The sequence below is a fragment of the Molothrus aeneus genome, chromosome W (genome assembly GCF_037042795.1).
Source record: "Molothrus aeneus isolate 106 chromosome W, BPBGC_Maene_1.0, whole genome shotgun sequence".
In the NCBI taxonomy this organism is placed as follows: domain Eukaryota; kingdom Metazoa; phylum Chordata; class Aves; order Passeriformes; family Icteridae; genus Molothrus; species Molothrus aeneus.
The window spans coordinates 10,644,089-10,664,791 of record NC_089679.1 but is presented as its reverse complement, the minus strand read 5'-3'; the positions used below and the strand labels follow the sequence as shown (position 1 = coordinate 10,664,791).

The 20,703-nt window shown below is 43.9% G+C and overlaps 1 protein-coding gene across 5 annotated transcripts in view; it reads left to right on the top strand.

Annotated features, from left to right (window-relative positions):
* LOC136568526 (5'-AMP-activated protein kinase catalytic subunit alpha-1-like) overlaps positions 1–17,681 on the top strand; it is a 74,588-nt gene extending 56,907 nt beyond the window's left edge. For 3 of the 5 annotated variants that reach the window (XM_066568539.1, XM_066568540.1, XM_066568537.1), the window contains 3 exons: positions 167–653; positions 1,060–1,186; positions 4,069–11,080. In XM_066568539.1, the coding sequence (XP_066424636.1) occupies positions 167–653; positions 1,060–1,186; positions 4,069–4,313 (859 nt within the window). In that variant the 3' untranslated portion in view covers positions 4,314–11,080. Of the gene's footprint in view, positions 1–166; positions 654–1,059; positions 1,187–4,068; positions 11,081–15,603 lie in introns of those variants that run through there. The other 2 variants (XM_066568538.1, XM_066568541.1) reach the window with 2 other exon arrangements.
* Positions 17,682–20,703: the final 3,022 nt, after the last annotated feature.

Below are 20,703 nucleotides of genomic sequence, written 5' to 3'. Positions count from 1 at the left end.
GATGATTACTTTTCACTATGTACTGTTGTGTTGCACAGAAGGGGACTTGTATTGACAACTGTTGATCTTTTTTGTATAGACTAAGAATAATTTTATTTTAAAAATAATTTAATAATAAAAATGCTTGCTTTGCATATATATACTCAGATTTTATTTTTAAATCTAGACAACATGAATGGTTTAAGCAGGACCTTCCCAAGTACCTGTTTCCTGAAGACCCGTCATATAGTTCTACCATGATTGATGATGAAGCCTTAAAAGAAGTGTGTGAGAAGTTTGAATGCACTGAAGAAGAAGTGCTAAGTTTTCTGTACAGCCAAAATCATCAGGATCCTTTAGTGGTTGCTTATCACCTCATTATAGATAATAGGAGAATAATGAATGAGGCCAAAGACTTCTACTTGGCTACAAGCCCACCGGATTTTTTTCTTGATGATCACAATCTGTCTCGACCTCATCCTGAAAGAGTGCCATTCTTAGAAGCTGAAGCACCACGTCCCCGCCATACTCTTGATGAGCTAAATCCACAGAAGTCAAAACACCAAGGTGTAAGAAGAGCCAAGTGGCACTTGGGAATACGGAGTCAGAGTAGACCAAATGATATCATGTCTGAAGTTTGTCGAGCAATCAAACAACTGGATTATGAATGGAAGGTAAAGAATAAAGGGTCTTTACAGCAGACAACAGTACATTTTTTTTGAGCTGTGTAATAACATGGCCTTGAAGTATGAAACTGTCTTCTCCTGTGCTGTGGAAAATAGTCTTCTATGCCTGTACTGACTACTTGTGTTTGCTGTGCAGGAACGGTTTGGGGAGGAAGGCTATTTATGCTGGCAGGAATAATCTTGCTAACGTGTTTAATCTTTCTACTGGGGCTCTGGAAATATGTTGAGTAGGGTGTTTTGTTTGAGGGTTTTTTGGTGTGTTTTTGTTGGTAATAAAATCTCCATCAGGTAAACCTGAAATCACTTAATAACATCAGTGACTTGAAATAAGAAAAACTATGTGCAGTGCTTCTAAAACAGTTCTAGTTACTAAGTCAAATCTCTTGTGTACTAGGTTGTAAATCCATATTATCTGCGTGTTCGAAGCAAGAATCCAGTGACAAGTGCATATTCCAAAATGAGTCTACAGTTGTATCAGGTGGATAGCAGGACGTACTTACTGGACTTCCGTAGCATTGATGGTATGTAAAGACTTATATAAGTCAATGGACTTGTAATGGGAATAATATTAAATGCAAACATGTCTTAACTTACTTGTTTATAAGTGATGTAAGTGTTGTCCTTTATTAGTTTAAGCCAAGCTAGATCTGCATTAATGTTTCTTTATTCCTTCCTTGTCTAGTGTTCCTATGATCAGATGGTTAGCTGTTTCATTCCTTAAATAATCACTTTTTAGCTATATCAACTCTCAAACTGCTCCATTTTGTGTCTGCACCAGCACTAATATTGCTGGTGCAAAAGGGGAAGGATTGTTGAAGGTGAGTTTTGAATCAACCTAAACTGGTTTTGTGGCCTCACCCCCAAATTTAAACTTTAATTTAGATCTGAAGTAAGTATGGGAACATATTTTCCTAGTGAAGATAAAGTTTGGCATTTAGGCATGCAAATTTAACTTTAGCTGTGCATTGCTGTACTGCATCTGGCTGAGACGGATTTAACTTTCTTCATTGTAGCTGGTATGGTGCTGTGGTTTTGATCTGACTAAAACAGTGTTCTGGCTATTGCTGAACAGTACTTGCATAGTATCTAGTCTTTCTGTTTTCTCACTGTGGTGCACCCAATGAGTAGGCTGGGGGTGAATAAGAAGTTTTATGGGGACATAACCTGAACTGCTGACCTGGCTTGATCAAAGTGATGTCATGCTATATGATGTCATGCTTAGCAAAAAATCTGAGTAGATGGGAGTTTGGGGAAGGTAGCTATTGTTCGGAGACTGGCTGGGTGTTAGGATGCTTATAGGAGGTGGCACGTGTTTGCCTTTGCATGACTTTTTTTTGTTTCTTCCTTCATCTTAGTAAGCTCTTTATCTATGAGTTTTCTTACTTTTGTCTTTCCAATTCTCCTCCTCCATTGCACTAAGGGTAGGGTAGAGTGAATGAAGGGCTGGCTGGGGATTTAGCTGTCAACAAAGTCCAACCCAACAATGCTAGGAGTAGACAAAATTTAAGATGGGCATACACTTTCAGTAAGTGAAGTCTTGAAAGCAGTTGGACAGATCTGTAGAAAAAACTTTTATAGAGTGACAATATCACAGCATACAACTCTGTTGTGGTTTAAGCCCAGCTGGGAACTAAGCCTTACACAGCTGCTCCTTCACTTTCCCCTGGTAGAATGGGGGAGACAATCAAAAGGGTAAAACTGAGAAAACTCATGGGTTTAGATAGAGACAGTTTAATACAGAAAGCAAAAGCCACATGTGCAAGCAAAGCAAAACAAGAAATTTGGTCGCTCCTTCCCATGGGCAGGCAGGTGTTCAGCCATTTCCATCATGCATAACAGTTACTTGGGAAGACAAATGCCATCACTCCAAACATCCCCCACTTCCTTCTTCCCTCAGCTTTATATGCTGAGCATGATGTCATATGGTCTGGAATATCCCTTTCATCAGTTGGAGTCAGATGTCCCAGCTGTGTTCCCTCCCAACTTCTCGTGCATCCCCAGCCTACTTACTGGCAGGGCGGTATGAGAAGCAGAAAAGTCCTTGATGCTGTGTAAGCTCTGCTTAGCAATAACAAAAACATCCCTGTATTTTCACACACTGTTTCAGCACAAATCCAAACCATAGTCCTGTGCTAGTTACTAGGAAAAAAATTACCCATTCCAGTGAAAACCAGCACAAACTGCAAGTCATACCTTCCTGAAAATGGAGGAGCAAATATAGACTGGCCATAATGCTTGTTTAAGAGCATAGTAGACTAAAGCAATTTATAGCCAATAGTGTACATGATATGCCTAGGAAAACCTGTAATGGAAAAAGGATTTACTGGAACATGGCTGGATTACAGTACAGGATGGCTACGGCTGAGTCTCATGGCAGTTTAACCTGATCTGACTTGGCAATGCAATTCTTGCCTTGTCCCTTCTAACCATATGTCAAGTGCTTGCTCAGATCTAGTAGTATTTGATACAGGGCATTAATCCCTTTCCTGCACTGACCTCTACTGTAGCATAAGACAAATGCCATTTCTGCTGAAGGGGAGATGACTGCTTAGAGCCATGCAGCTGGGGCAGCTGCAGTCCTGGCTTCAACTCTTGAGGAAATACAAGCCGAGAGCATGGATTTGGCATCTCTCTTCCAACAGTAAAGCTGATCTGACTTGGCCTCCACCACAGCTAGCCATTCTCTATCCCTCTTGCAAACTGTAGTTTAACGTAGCTTTGATGTGAACACCCAATGTCTTCTGTGTTCACTAACTTCTCTTAGAAATAACTTTTTCTGGTGACAGGTGCAGGTCAAAACTAATGTTGAGTATTTAAAGTAAGAATAGAGATACTTCAGCAGAAAATTACCTTCAGTATGAGGTAGAAATGCTTCCATCTTAGAAGTAAACTGTTGCAGCCCAAATGCATATTAAAGAGAAAAACTTCCAAAAATGAAGGATGTAGATGCTAGCATTTAATGTATCAATGAATTATAAGGAAATACAAAGTATGAATAACCAAATAGAAAGAAAGAAAATAAAATACTATTAAAAAGCATCTACATAATGTTCAAATTGTTATTTGATTTAACCTTTTGATGCTGTCACGTTTCTGTTTTAAGTTTAAGCTAAATCTATTTGACTATTAGCTGCTGAAACTACTTCATGAAAAATGTGGTGAGTGCTGGTCTAAACTAGATGAGATAGTCCTGGAGCACAGTTCAAAGCACAAGAATAATTTGCATAAGGACATTTAATTCTGTTGATAGATGTGTAAGCTTTAATTTTGTATTGACTACATACAGTTGCAAAAGCTGTTTATGTATTAATCAACATTTAAGAAAATCAAGACTGGAAGTGTGAAAAAGGGAAGTTTGCTGTTCTTATGATTAATTTTCCTCTTCTCTCCAATTGTCCCCCAGATGAAATTACTGAAGCAAAATCTGGGACTGCAACTCCACAGAGATCAGGTTCTGTGAGCAACTGTAGATCCTGTCAAAAAGATTCAGATGGTGATGCACAGGGAAAATCTGAAGATATGTCCCTTACACCATCAGCAACCTCTTTGATTGATTCTTCTAAGGCTGAATTAATTCCAAGACCAGGGAGTCATACAATAGAATTCTTTGAGATGTGTGCAAATCTTATTAAAATACTTGCACAATAAGTTCAAAAGTGGGCTTATTTTTTTTACAGCAATAAGCATGCCTAAATCATAGTCAGATGCTTCCAGTTATAATCAAGTTAAATTAACTAAGGTGCTGAAAAAACTAGCCACAGAATGCAATTTTCAGGGGGATTGGAATGATTATAGTCCATTATGTATATTATTTTGAAGCTGGAGTGAATTCTGATTGTCCACTGTCCAATAGCATAATACAGGTATAGGAAGTTGTGCCCTTGGGGCAGTGTTCATAACACTTTACACTGATTGCACATTAGAATTCAAATATTTAAGTTATGCTGGCCTTCTCGCTTTTTTCACTGATAATACTTACATCTAATGCACTGTAAGTAAATGTAGTTAAATGACTTAAGTATGGCTTGATCAGCATCTATAGTTGTGCCTTAGTTGATCAGAATTGTCAACATCTAACAGTAATATATTAAAACTGCTGTTTCTTCCCTCTTATTTGACAGTAAATGATAAAGAATAGTTTAATGCATTATAATATTCTACTTTTAATAACAGATAAATATGATTAAATTCATGCAAATCCAGCCAGGTGAAAATATATGTAGGGGTTTTGTAATGCACTAAGGGTGAAATTCTGTGGGCTGTAAGTAGAAAAATTCAGGTCACAGCAGTGGTGAGAGGTTTAATGCTGAGAAGACTTGGCACCCTGTGGGCTGAAACAAAATGTGGTTCTGTGAAGGAGAACTGTCAGCAGGTTCCTGATCTGTGCAGATTTAGTAACTCATATCTTAGTGTGGTAGCAGCACAGCAGTTCCCCATTGCTACTGCAGGCTGAGAATCCTGTTCCTTATAAACACATGCATGTAGTTAAAAGCACAGCTTAATGGCCTCTTGCATGCTATTCCAGAATCTAAAATTTTCACTTTTAAAAATATGTTCATACTTTGATACAGCTGTTTTATATCATATGCTACCTTGCCATATATTTTATAGAATTCACATTGCAGTTGAAAATACATATATAGGTTTAGGTTTTTCAAAGCAGCTTTTATAGTGAACTCTCTGCCATTTAAATTGTGGCATTAATAGTCCAACTTTTCATTTGAACATTTAAAACTGATCACGACAGCTTATCATATAATCATAGAATGGTTTGGGTTGGAAGGGACCTTAAAGATTACCTTCTTCTAACTCCCTGCCATGGGCAGGGACACCTTCCACTAGACCAGGTTACTTGTAACCCTATCCAACCTGGCCTTGAACACTTCCAGGGATGGAGTGTCCACAACCTCTCTGGGCAACATGTGCTGGGGCCTCACCACACGCACAGTAAAGAATCTCTTCCTAATATCTAACCTAAACTTCCTCTCCTTAAGCTTAAGGCAATTCCCCCTTCTCCTGTCACTGCATGCCTGTCCTGGATTTCCAAGCAAATTGTATTCTATTTGCCATCTGTATGGCAGTTGTCTTCTGTTAAGTGGGCAGTTTTCCTTATCTCTTCCACAACCAATCCTCCCTCTGGGGAGACATCTGCTGATAACAGGCTATTGAATGTCACTGCATGACTGATAAGAACTATAGCATCCCATTGTGAGATGCTCCGCCCAGAGGGAAGAGCCAAGCATTCCTACCCAGATATAATCTTAAGATTCTGGAACACCGGCATGGCTTCTCCACTGGGTTTCCCAGAGGAACAGCTGCCTCTTCCACTGGATCTTCAGAGGAAGACTACACCTTTCTACAAGATCACTGCTCCAACAGAACCACACCTGACACTCCAGGAGGACTGCAGCCACAATTCCAATTGGACTGCTACCAACACCCTGACCAACAGGGTGTCAGGTTGTGCTCTGACTCTGTCAGTGTTGTTTTAGTTTACTGCATTGTTTATTTTATCTTTTTATTTTCTTCCCTAATAAAGAATTGTTATTCCTGCTACCATATTTTTGCCTGAGAGCCCCCCTTAATTTCAAATTTATAACAATTTGGAGGGACGGGGTTTACATTTTTCTATTTCAGGGGAGGCTCCTGCCTTCCTTAGCAGGCACCTGTCTTTCCAAACCAAGACAATGCCCTTGTGAAAAGTCCCTCTCCATGTACCTTGTAGGCCCCCTTTATGTACTATAAGGCTGCAATAAGGTCACCCCAGAGTATTCTCTTCTCCAGGCTGAACAGCCCTAAGTCTCTCAGCCTGTCTTCATAGGGAGGTGTTCCGGCCCTCCGATCCTCTTTGTGGCCTCCTCTGGACTTGTTCTAAAAGGTCAATGTCTTTTCTTGTGTTGGGGGCCCCACAGCTGGATGCAGGACTCCAGGTGGGATCTCACAAGAAGGGAGTTGTCATGGTTTGACACTGGCACAATGCCAGTGCCCCCATGAAGATACCTTCTCCCTGGTTTCTGCTGTGAGATGTGACCAGGAATAAGCAAAGCAGGCTCCTACTTAAGGAAAAAAGAACCAGAACTTTATTAACTACTCTACAACTACAGATAAAAAGGAACACACACACAAGGAAAATGAAAACCTCACAAATGCATTTCCTCCTCCCCCCACCAAATTTCCAACACAATACATTTATTCCTCAAATCACCAACTCTCGGTCCAGCACCACCTTTTAGACAATCAATCCTCAGTTCATCAAGAGGAGAGGAGTCCTTCTTGTACCATGGGCTTCCCCTGGTAACACAGTCGAAACCCCATGTGTTTCTGTGTCACTCGTGGCACCGCCCGGAGTACATCTGCCGTCGTGACTTCTTCCTTTTCATGTCCAGTGCTCTCACCACTGAACACGGACCAGAGCTGCTTCTAGGGTTGTCTTTTAAGGATGCTCTGTCCCGATCCAAAAAAGGCACAGTCTCTCCTTTGGGACACCTGTCCCCACAATCTCTCCTTTGGGACACCTGTCCCCCCCATATTTTTTCACCCCCTGGGGCCGAGGGGCACCAACACTGAACCCTCTTGGTTCTGAGGCCATTGCCTCCCCCTAGAATGCAGTCTCTGTATCACAAGGAACATGGGTCTGTCCATGGCTATACAAAAAGAGTCCAGCAAAAGCTACTCCATCATCTCTTCCCACTAGGATTCTTCTCTACTCTTCTACTATCTCTCACTCGCCCAGACCTCTCTCACACTTGCACATTTCCTTCCTCATCTTCCACTCTATCTTCCAGGAGAGGTCAATGATCTGTAAAGTTCTCATTCTCCAAAAAGGGGTTAAAAGCTCCTACAAGTGGCCGGCTGAACCCCCCCCTTCTTCTCCTTCCCAGCCGTGCTGCCGGCACAGGCCCATGTTTATCCAGTTTCAAGGTTACAGTCCCAGGCAGCGGCTCTCCCTCTCTCTCTCTCTGTGTCTCTCAGGGGGGGCTGCCCAGTGGCTCCCGGTCTCTCTCTCTTTCTCTCTTCCACCCCCGGGGTCAGGCCTACCTCTCTCGGCCACATGGCTTTTCCCCTCCCCCTGCCCAGCCAGCAGCTGGGCCGGGGGAGAGACCCGAACTCTTTCCCGCCGGAAACCCAAAAAGGACCCTCCCAGGGGAGAGCTCTGCTTTTAACCCCGTGTTCTCAGAGGCGTGTCCATGTCCCAATGGCCAGGTTAAATGCCAATATTAAAGTCTGAATATCCATTGGCCAAAAACACAGCATCCCAAAAAACACATTTCCTGTCAAACCACCACAGGAGTATAGGGGCAGAATCACCTCCCTGAATCAGCTGGGTATGCAGTGATAGGATAAGGAGTGTTGGAACCCAGGGCACAGGGAATATTTCTCTGCCTGTCCTGAGAAGTCCTGATCACCAGGAGAACACTGCTTTTAACCTTCGTCCATGGAGAAAGCTTCCAAGACTTTGGGATGAATTGGAATCTATGAGTGTGTGAAATAGATAGTAGTATAGTTTATCACAGGGTGAAAAACTTAAAGTTTTGGGGTTTTAGTATGGAGGTAGATCGGAGACAAGATGGAGGATTTTGGGCGTTGTCTGATCTCCTTGTTCTTCATTTACTCCATTTTCTGCAGTGTTGGGAGCACAGGGTGATTGGTTAGAAAGAACTGCAATGCAGATGTTGCATGGACAGAAAAATAATTAGTTATTGGTAGAAAGATAGAAATAAAGTTTATTTTAAGATTTAATTGGACAAAATAGCTTTAAAAGACCTTGAATCTGTGTGTCTTGTAGCTTTTGGTGCCTTTTCTTTGTATGCTAAGTCTGAGATGTAGATGGCATGCAGAACTTTTGATAAGAGAAAAATAACCAACAACCTGAAGACCCAAAAAACCAAGAGTCCTGTCTGTTTCTCATTCCTGGCACAGAACTTTTTAGGGGTCTCCCCATCAGGGGGACCCATGAGGGAGGTTTCAACAAGGAGGAGTGGACTTGAGCTGAAGGAGAGAAGGTTTAGATTAGATCTTAGGAAGAAATTCTTTATTATAAGGGTGGTGAGGCACTGGCACAGGTTGCCCACAGGTTGTGGATTCCCCATCCCTGGAAGTGTTCAAGGCCAGGTTGGATGGGGCTTGGAGCAATCTGGTCTAGTGGAAGGTGTCCCTGCCCATGGCAAGTGGGTTGGAAGTAGATGATCTTTAAGGTCCCTTCTGACCCCAGCCATTCTGTGATTCTTTATCAAGCTTCTCATCCACAACCATCCTCAGTCCTCCCAGGGCAAATTCTTGATTCATTTTACGCCTAGCCTTTACTTGTGCTTGGGATTCAAAAAGTTTTAACAGTAGACTTCTGTTACCAATGTCATAAATCCTACCACAGTTATGGTTTTTGCAATGTTTTCAGAACAAAATTGAACCTTAAATGTTAAAATCTTAGCTAATACTTGCACAAAACTATGTACTCTCTTGTAAACTGGATGTAATTATCCACAGTTCCATTTTCATCTAGCACTAATAGATGTAAACATTGCACAATAAACTATGTCATAAAACATTTGCTTTCAACAATGAGCATTCTCTTCAAAGTCAACTTCATTACCTACTTTCTTTCAAAGATTGCTCTCCTGATTAGAGACTGGAAACAAGGCATTACTATGAACAGTAAAGTCTTGACCCTGAAAATGAATGCGAGTTGTTGTCATTGTCTAACTGAAAAATGCTAGCTACACCTATAAGAATAGTCTAATCCAGGCCAACTGGTTCCAGTTATGAATATGTACAGCACAGAATTTGAACAAACGTAAAGCTGCTTAAGCTCTGGAGCTGCCGTAACTGTGTTCTGAACTGGGAAATGGTGGTCTGCCTAATACGTAGGTACATGTTACAACTGGTTCTTTATCCTCAAGTGTCACACACTGTCCCCATAATGCAAGGTTGTATTACTGTATCTCAAAGTGGAAGATTTCTCTTAATGCTTTGGATTTAAACTCCTGAGATTGAGATGTCAACATGAGACCAGTTTCTAATCCTACTAAAGTGGGGGTTTGTGTTATGTGGGGTCTTTTTAAGCCTTGTAAGAAATTAATCTGATGTACTAAATAAATCAGTGTACTCATTTTTGTTCCCCTTTTATTTTGAAGTTGGTAAATATTGTACAATATAACAAATGCAGAGGGTTTTTGGTTTTTTTAAATTGCAGTAATTTCTCATCTGGAATTGGTTTGGAATCACTGAAAGGGTCTCTGTGTATGTTAAGCTAAATATTTGTAAATGGTATCTGGTCCTGTTTTGCAAATGTGTAATGCTGACCACAAGTGCAGGGTGTCAAGGTGCAAATATCTTTTAATTTTTATATGTTTTTTGGCAATCATGCATTAAGGGAACCTTGGTTATTTTGTCTCAGTATCTGATAGTTGAAGAGAGTTTCTGACAGAAGTGTACAGTATGTATAGCTTTATTTAAAGTAAATTTTATTGGTATGATAAATCAGTTTTGATGGACAAAAGTTTCCTGATGGAACAGAGTTGAGGTGGGGTTTGGGGTCTTTTTGTTTGTTTGTTTGTTGTGGGGGTTAGCTTATACAGGGGGGGAGGGAGAAATAATGCACTGGAGAGTCCAGAAGTGGAGCCCACTGGTTGAGATACCCATACAGGGAGGGTAATGCCTGAGAAAGAGACAGCAAATAATTTCTCACAATCCCCTCCCCATCTAAGTGCATTTGGTCAGTTTGATTTCCTGGCAGGATATGGTTTTCCATATAATACTTTGAAGGGACTTTCTCCCTCTCTAACCCATAGAGTTATCTTGATTCTCAACAATAAAACAGATAAAACCTCCACCCGTTTAGGATGTGTTTCCTGACATAATTTTGTGATTTGCCTCTTGAGACTCTGTAAGAATAAGGCCTACAGCCATAAGATATGCCATAAAATATGTGTTGAAGGGATTAATGTGAGCATGATAGCCTACTGATGGGGCTGATAGTTTGTCGGGCAGATGCTGGATGACCCTTATCCCTGCAATTGACCAGGTGAAAGAGGAAGTGATACTAAGACATCACAGTTCTGTTCCACCCTTCCACAAGATCCAGAGCCTTTGTAATGTTTCTCTTTGTTACTCTTAATATCCCTAATTTACATATAAAGTGGCTTCCCTCCCCCATTTGACTGCAGTCTCATCTCCACTTCTCCCAGGAATGAGAATATGACCACCTTGCAGACAAGTTGATGGGCTTTCTCCTCTCTCCTCCTCAAAGCAGGGGCACCTCTTGGGTAAGATTTGTGCATCTGACTCTGTCGGAGTATACCTGGGAGCACTTTATTATAGTGCTATACACTTATATTTTGTAGCTCTAGTGAATTTATCACCATCAGTCTAAGAAGAATCTATAATCTGTTGCTTCAATAAACCACACTACTTGTGAATCTGTGATTGTAGTTGTTCTTACTGAACACAACCAAATTTGTAGTGTTAAACTGGTATACTGCACTACTGGTGAATCTGTGATCAAGAATAAGACCAGACTTACAGTGTAAACCACACTATTTGTGTGTTTGGGATCTTATTGAATGTGACCAGACTTATGGTGCTGAATTTGTTCTAATCAGAAATTAAAAACACAGCTGCACCCAGCCCCTCTGACCTATGAGGACTATATGGAACACAACGGGGTTTATTTTCTGCAAAATTTCTATCCCCTTAGCTCAAAAGAGTCTGATTCATTCTATTTTTTCCACTTGATTGCAGTCTCCAGGGAGTGTGCAAATCCCATTTCATTCAGTGAAAATTTTATACATGCTGAACTACCTCTGAAATAAAATGCAGACCATTATCTCAGGATAGACCTTCGGGGATCCCAAACCAAGAAATTATTTCCTTTAGCAGATTTTTAGCAACCTCTCTAGCTTGACTGTTACGACATGGGAAAGCCTCTGGCCATCCTGAGAAGGTACCCCACTAAAACGAGCAGATATTGTTGCTGTTACTGTTCATTTTCTTTTCTCATTGCTGTTTCCAGTAAATTTTTCTTAGCTCAGCCCATGATCTTCACCTTTTGTGCCTCCAATTCTCAACTCCATCCTGCCACAGCTTCATGCCATTGCCTCATGTCCTATCACTGGTAACCAGAGACGAGATCAGTGCCTGCCTCTCCATTTCCCCTTGTGAGGAAGCTGTAGGCTGCAATAAGGTCTCCCCTCAGTCTCTTCTTCTCCAGGTTGAACAAGCCAAGTGACCTCAGACACTTCTTGTATGGCTTCCCCTCTAGGCACATCACCTGCCCCAACTGGCTGGCGATGCTGTGCCTGATGTACCTTAGGACACAGTTGGTCCTCCTGGCTGCCAGGGCAAACTGCTGACTTAAACTTGTCATCAACTTGGATCCCCAGGTCCCCTTTTGTGGTGCTGCTCTCCAGCCTCTCATTCCTCAGTCTGTGCATATATCCAGAGTTGCTCTATCACTGGTACAGAATCTGGCACTTTTCTTTGTTGAACTTCATATGGTTGGTAATTGCCCAATCCTCTAATTTGTCTAGGTCTCTCTGCAGGGGCTCTGTATTGGTTTTGCATGGCCTGGTTTTTGGTAGCAGGGGACCACAAAGATGCCTCCCGTGAAAAGCTGCTGGAAGCTTCCACCATGTCCAGCAGAGCCAATCTTTGATGGCTTTGAAGATGGACATGCTGCTGGCCAAAACTGGGCTAATGAGAGAGATTGGTAATGCCTCTATGATGACATATTTAAGAAGGAAATCAAAACAAAGTCGTGAGTTTTTGCTTCTAGTCAGAGAAGAGGAGGACGTGAGAACATGTGAGAGAAAACAACATGGTGACGCCAAGGTCAGTGGAAAAAGAGGGATAAGGAGATGCTCCAGGCACTGGAGCTGAGATTCCTCTGCAGGCTGTGGTGAAGACCATGGTGAAGCAGGCTGTCCCCCTGCAGCCCATGGGTCCATGGGGGTTGCAGACATCCACCCGCAGCCTGTGGGGCAGGTGCCCATGCTGGAGCAGGTGGATGCCTTGAGGAGTCTGTGGTCCAGTGGGAGACCTGGTGGAGAGAAAGCCCCTGCTTCCAGGCTGGAGCAGCCTGTCCTTGGAGGACTGCACCCCATGAAATGAGAGACCCACATCGCAGCAGTTTTGGGAGGACTGTCTGCCCATGGGAGAGACTCGTGCTGCAGCAGGTGCGGTATGGCTGCTGTTCATGAGAGTGCACCCACATCGGAGAAGTTCACGGAGAACTGTCTCCCATGGGAGGGACCCCACAGTCTCACAGGGGAAGGACTCCTCCCCCACAGCAGCAGAAGAAAATCTAGGTGATGAACTGACCCAAAAAACCCCCATACCCTGTCTCCCTGCACAGTCAATGGGAAGGAGGGAGGGGCTGGGGGGGAGAAGGGGTTTTAAGGGGTTATTTTAGTTCTCATTATCCTCCTCTGATTCTGTTAGTAATAAATTTACTTTGCAACTTAAGTGGAGACTGTTTTGCCCTGAATTGTTTTCTCCTGGTCCTTTTCTCACTCATGAACCCTTCATTAATTTTTTTTCCCTGTCCTCTGCTCAGCTGTAGCAGGGGAGGGTGAGCGAGCAACTCTCATGGGCGCCTGCCATTAGGCCAGTGTCAAACCATGACAGCCTCTCTGCCTTCAAGGTAGTCAAGAACTCCTCCTAACTTATTATCATCTGCAAACTTAGTATCCCTTCGAGTCCTGCATCCAAGTCATCTATGAAGATGTTGAAGAGCACTGGAGCCCTGTGGAACCCCACTAGTGACCAGCCAGCCTTATGTAACCCCATTCACTTAAAACACTTTGTGCCCAACCCATGAGCCAGTTGCTCACCCACTGCATGACATGTTTATCCAGCTGAATGCTGGACATTTTATCCAGAAGGATACTGTGAGAGACAGTATGAAAAGTTTTACTGAAATCCAAAAAGATTCTATCAACTGGCTTACCTCGATCAACTAGGTGGACTACCGTGTCATAAAAGGAAATCAGATTTGGCAAGCAGGACTTTCTCCCGCATGAAACTATGCTGGCTGTGACCAGAGACTGCATTGTCTTTCAGGTGTTTTTCAGTATTGGGTTTGCATGGCCTGAGTTTTGGTAGCAGGGTGGGCGACAGAGGTGGCTTCTGTGAGAAGTTGCTAGAAGCTTCCACCATGTCCAGCAGAGCCAATCCCAGGCGGATCCAAAGATGGATATGCTGCTGGCCATGCCTGGGCCAATTAGAAATGGCAGTAATGCCTCTGTGATAACATATTTAAGAAGAAACCAAAACAAAAAGTTGTTGCACAGTTTTAATTCCATCCAGAGAAGAGTGAGAACGTGTGAAACAAACAACTATGGAAACACCAAGGTTGGTGAAGAACATGGGAGAGGAGGTGTTCCAGGCACCAGAGCTGAGATTCCTCTGCAGCCTGTGGTGAAGACCATGGTGAAGGAGGCTATCCCCTTGCAGCCCATGGAGGTCCATGGGGAAGCAGAGATCCACCTGCAGCCCGTGGAGGAGCCCCATGCTGGAGTGGATGGATGCCTGGGAGGATGCTATGATCCTGTGGGAGACCCATGGAGAGAGGGGCCCTGCTCCCATGCTGAAACACCCTGTCTTTGAAGAACTGCACCCTGTGGAAGAGTGACCCATGTCACAGCAGTTTGAGGGGGACTATTGCCCATGGAATGGACTCATGTTGGAGAAGTTCATTGAGAACTGTCTCCTGTGAGAGGGACCCCACAGTGCAGCAGGGAAACTACTCCTCTCCCTGAGCAGTGGGAGAGGCTACAGATGATGCACTGACCATACCCCCCATTCCCTGTCTCCTTGGGCCATTGGGGTAGGAGGTAGAGATAGAAGGAGGGTGGGCAGGGGGAAGATGTTTTTAAAGGCTTATTTTGCTTCTCATTATCCTGCTCTGATTTTGTTAGTAATAAATTCATATCTCTAATTTGAGCCTGTTTTGCCCATGATGGTATTTGATGAGTGATTTCTCCCGGTCCTTATCTCAACCCATGAACCTTTGTTATATTTTCTCTCCTCTGTTCAGCTGCAGATGGAAATGAGTGAGCAGCTTTTGTGAGTGCCTGGCATCTGGCCTAGGTAAACCCACAACACTCCCAGAATAATCTTTTCCATATTTTTACCAGGCACTGAAGTGAGCTTCTAATTAACTGGGACCTCTCCAGATTCCCAAGACATTCAAAAATCATTGAAAGGGTTCTCGCGATGACATCAGCCAACTCTTTGAGTATTCTCAGATCAATCCCATCAGTCCTCATAGACTTATAGGGATCCAGCTGGAGCAGCAGATCCTGCACAAGTTCAGACTCAATTTGGATTTTATTATTCTCATAGACATGGTCATTCAGCTTAGGTACTGGGAGCTCCAGAACCCATCATCAGTGTTGAAGACAGCAGGAAAGAAAATATTAAAGATCTCTGTCTTGTCTATGTGTGGTAATCACATATCCTCTGAACAGAGAGAGACATAGCTCTCTCCCATGATTTTCCTGGGAAGCTGTGAGAAGCTTTGAGAAAGCTCAGAGAAAAGAATGAGAAACAATTCTTATCTCCACTTGCTGCACCTGTTGTTGTGCACATGTGGAATGTGTTATGGAGATTTGTTTACCAAAGGGTGATTTCTTAATTGGACACTGGTGATGGTGTTTGGATTTCAATTGACCAATTGGATCTGTCTGTATTGGACTGTCTGCAAGGCCAATGTTTTCTTCTTAATAGTAGAGTAGTATAATATAGTATAATAAAGCGATTGATTAGCCTTCTGCAATCATGGAGTCAATGCTCATTATTACCCAGCAGGGCCCGCTGCTATGATATCTATGTCCCTGTTTTTGAGGTGACCATCCTCATTATCTAATAGGTTGGTATTATTTCTGCACTGCCTTTTGCTATTAACATATTTAATAAAGCATTTTTATATTGTCCTCTACAGTACTGACCAACTTCAATCAAGCTTTGGCCACACAAATTTTCTCCCTAGAGTGGCAAGCCATATCCCTGTATTCATCTCATGTCACCTGACCTTGCTTCCACATTTTACCTTAGCATCAAAAGAAGATTCCTGATCAGCCAAGCTGGCCTTCTGCCTCACCTGCTTAACTTCTGACATTTTGGAATTGCCTGCTTGTCTCGATTTGAGACAAATTATAAGGAAACATCCTGAAAGGAGTCTCCTCTAAAAAGGCAGGTTTCGGTACTCCCTTCCCCCACCAGTTCGAAAGGAATTTCTTGGAGGAAAGGGAAAAAAATTGTTTCTTTAACAAGCAGAGTGCACACAGGCACAGGAAAAAGAATACATAATGTTAGATATTGAAAAAAAGCTGGTGGATTCAGAGTTCTTTCTGTAGGTGTGCCTGAGCTCCTCCCGAGGTCTGGAGCTGGGATGCAGAGTCCCAGGGCCTCCCCTCTGGGCCATGGCATGGGGCTCCCAGCAATTTTCTGGTGTTCAGACTGGGGCAAAGCTGAACAGTTCCAGAAGAAGCAGCCACAGTCCCAGGAAAACTTCTTGCCTCAGCTAACAAACAAGAAGAAAGCAGATGATAGGGGATACAGTATCATAACATCACCCCAGGACACTGCTCCTCTGCTCTTAGGAGGTGGTGCTTAAAAAGTGACCAAAAGTGATGGACCCCAGCACTGCACTGAGGCCAGAATGATTTTTGCTTTTATATTTCCTTCATATATATTCATAGCTCTGTAGACTTGTCCTGGTTTGGGACAGATTTGGACACTTCCCAAAGGTTCTTTCTTCTAAAGGGCAGAATTCAGCAGCCCCTCCCCCAACCAGTTTGGGAGATAATCTCCTTGGAGAAAAGTGGAAAAAACTGTTTATTTAACAAGCAAAGTACTCACAAGCATGAAAAAAATGAATAGTAATAAACAATGAAACTTCTTGCTGTTTTGAAGAGATGGCAAATTCAGAAAGTCCTTCTGTAGTTCAGCGAGTCCTCCATGGGTGTGTCTCGGCCTTGCTCAGTCTCTCTCAATCCCTCTGGAGAAGGAACCCGGAGTTCAGGCTGCAGAGCAGCTTGGGGGTGCCCCCGGGCGATGATCCTGGTGTTCTGGACCAGAGAGAAGCCAAACATTCCCAGAAGAAAGACACAGTCCTGGGAAAACCTTTCTTGTCATAGCTAATGAGGAAAACCAGTGGAAAAAAAAGCAAAGAAAAACTCCCTGTCTCTCTCTGCAAAAGCCAAGAACTTGGGGAGCACTGCACTCCTTATCTCTCTGTGTTTTGAATACAAGTGGGGAGAAATTCCACTGCTTCCCCCCCCCCCACCTTTCTCTGGGCCTAGCTTAAAGCTACAGGACTCATTTCTGAGTGGAAAAACAGACAGTGGAGATACTGGACCATACAGTCACCCCAGGACATGACTACTGTGGTATAGTTGTATAGCTCCTAGCTAGCTCCAATACTTTTCCCTACCCTGATATTCAGAAAGTCAAAACACATTCCAGAGGCTCCAAACACTGGGGGTCCCAGGCTCCTATCCTATTTTGGTTCTTCCTGGGAGCCAAGGATGAAATACTTTCCTCAGACATGTTTTCATAAACAAAATTTAGTTCCTATCTAAAGGGGGGCTACCAATGAGGTGGAACCAAAGGGGGGAGAATTACTTCATCACTTGTGCTTCTAATTGGGGATTCTTGTCAATTTTGCTAATTTGCTAAACTTATAAAACTGTATTCACCCCGTGCAGGGGTGGGCATTTTTCCATATCTGCCCCTGGAGGCCTCCAATAAAGACCAGCCTTTATATTACCTCCTATATTAATATTGTCTCGGAAGTGTGTTGTTTCATTTCTAGGTCTTTAAAGCATCAGCACCTTCAGAAGCATTTTCCCAGGGGACCTTACTAACTAGTTCCCTGAGCAGCCTGAAGTCTGCTCTCCTCATGTCCAGGGTTGAAGTTTTGCTGGCAGTTTTCCTTCTGTCAACAGAGAGTCTAAACTTGACTGCTTCATGGTTGCAGTGGCTAAGGCAGCCACCAATCACAACCTCATTCAGGAGACCTCTCTGTTAACAAGCAACTAATCAAGGAGGGCGTCTTTCCTAGTCAGCTCCCTTAGTACTGTGCTGGTTTTGCAGAAATTGATTTTTGGTGAGGAGGGAAGAAGCCACCTATGGAAGTGATTTTCTGAGAGGAGCTGCTAAGAGCTTCCTCTATGCCTGACAAAACCAATCAGTGACTAGTTTTCAGGATTGACACCCAGTTAAACCACTTTAAAAAAGTTAAATCCGCCTCCGTGAAACACATTTTAAAGACAGGCAAGCCCGGGAAAGGCTCTCTTGCTTCCGGCCTTGGACAGGTAACTAGATGCAGGCCCCACCAGGCCCCGCTCCTCCATGGCCCACGTGACCTGACAGGGCTGAGCTGGGCTGTCAGAATTCAGGACATCCCTCTGGCTGTCCTGGATTGCCAGAACCCCTGCCAGGGGGCTCAGAGACCCTGGCACAGAGCCCAAGACGCCTGTGACTTTGATTATGACCCATGGAAAAAATTACCAACCTTATATGAGGATCTGCAAGCCACAGACATCTAAGTAGAATAATAATTAGTTTGTCACGGGGCGAAAAATAGATTTTTAGGGGTTTTAGAATGGGGGTTCAGGGGGCAAGATGGAGGAATCTGGGCGTGTCTAGCTTTTCTCCTTCTTCTTGGCCTCCATCTTCTGCTGTAATGTTGGCACTTTTAGACTGGTTTAGAGTAGAAGCTCACTGTCTAACATAGGTGACAGGTATTGGAAAGTTATTGTAAATAACGTACACGTAGTTTTTAGTATAAAAAGATAACACCACCCCGGGGGCGGCCAGAGTGCCTCTGTCTGACCTGCTGAACGGACCTAGGCAGGCCAGAGAAAGAATGTTATAGATAAGAAACAATAAACAACCTTGAAAATGAGAACTGAAGAGTCCTGACTCCTTCTTCGACCACCGGGCTGGGAAAAGAGACTTTCTAATGCATCTCAGGGTCACTCTGACCAGCTAAAGCCCCAAGACTGGGCCCCAGAGGCTGCTGGGCAGGGGGAGGGGAGTCCATCTGCCCCCAGCATGCTGCAGCTGAGCCCTAGCCTGGCTGTTGAGATCCTAGCCGCTCACCTTCCCCTCCCTCCCAGCGCGGTTGCTGAAGAAACCTCCATCGTAAACAGCTTTGGCTGCAAGCTACTAAGGGGCTCTCTCGGCACCAGAAGAGACCATGCAGCTGAGACCAGGGGCAGCTCTGCAGCCCATGCAGAGAGTGGCTGCCGCAACTGGAATTGAACGCAGCAGGGGCCAGAGATCACCCATGTGGCCAGAGTGGCTGCTGCCATTCTGGCCTGGGCCCCTGAGATTCTGGCACAGCCCCCAGCATGGCCTGAAATACAACACCATGAGAGCTCCAGCTGCAGCCCAGCAGAGTTCACATGACCATCCACACGCCTGGGCAAGCTATTAACTCTTTCACTGCACAGATGAAACTTGCAAACATCAATCATCTCTCAAGTGAAAGAAAAGGAGAGTGAAGACACATAGAAGACAAAATGAAGACACCAAGGTCAATAAAGAAGGAGTTGAATCTCAGATGGGAGGAGAATGAGGAGACGCCTTAGTCTTGGGCTGAAATTCTTTTGTGAGGCCATGGTGATGGACTATGATACACTAAAATATCCCGGTAATTCATGAAAAAGCATGGGGGGATGGAGCATTCAAACTGTAGACATGAGCAAAGGCATCCATGCTGAAGCAAGCAGATGATGAAGTAGTTGTGATCCGAATGAGAATTTTGAACAGAGAGACAAAAGTGACGAAGACTCTTAGCTCCCAGGGAAGAAGAAAACCTCTGTTCCCAGAGATGAAGATGATCTCAGAGATAGATTAAGAGACCCTTTGCTTTTGAACAGCTCATCTTTAAAAGTGTACCCCATTAGTTGAAGACTGAGCCCTTGAAAACAGTTGTGGGGAAAGCTGTAAGTCGAGGGGAGGAACTTTCATACAGTGATCAGATTTCCATTTTTCCCAGGCAGCTGATTCGCTGTGATGTTGAAGCCATGAGAGAACTGTTTCTTGTGGAGAAGTCTCCGTGGCATGTCATGGTTTGACACTGGCACAATGCCAGTGCCCCCATGAGGATACCCTCTCCCTGGTTTCTGCTGTGAGATGTGACCAGGAATAAGCAAAGCAGGCTTCCACTTAGAAATAAAGAAAACAAAACTTTATTAACTACACTACAACTATATATAAAAAGGGACACACACAGGAAAAATGAAAACCTTACAAATACATTTCCTCCTCCCCCCACCAAATTTCCAATACAATACATCTATTCCCCAAATCACCAACTCTTGGTCCAGCACCACCCTTCAGACAATCAATCCTCAGTTCATCAAGGGGAGAGGAGTCCTTCTTGTACCATGGGCTTCCCCTGGAAACACAGCTGAAGCCTCGTGTGTTTCCGTGTCACTTGTGGCACCGCCCGGAGTACATCTGCTGTCATGACCTCTTCCTTTCATGTCCAGTGCTCTCACCACTGAACACGGACCAGAGCTGCTTCTAGGGTTGTCTTTTTAAGGATGCTTTGTCCCGATCCAAAAAGGGCACAGTCTCACCTTTGGGACACCTGTCCCCCCCATATTTTTTCACCCCCTGGGGCCGAGGGGCACCAACACTGAACCCTCTTGGTTCTGAGGCCATTGCCTCCCCCTAGAATGCAGTCTCTGTATCACAAGGAACATGGGTCTGTCCATGGCTATACAAAAAGAGTCCAGCAAAAGCCACTCCATCATCTCTTCCCACTAGGATTCTTCTCTATTCTTCCACTATCTCTCACTCGCCCAGACCTCTCTCACACTTGCACATTTCCTTCTTCATCTTCCACTCTATCTCTCTTCTAGGAAAGGTCAATGTTCTGTAAAGTTCTCATTCTCCGAAAAGGGGTTAAAAGCTCCTACAAGCAGCCAGCTGCACCCCCCCTCTTCTTCTCCTTCCCAGCCGTGCTGCCGGCACAGGCTCATGTTTATCAAGTTTCAAGGTTACAGTCTCAGGCACCGGCTCT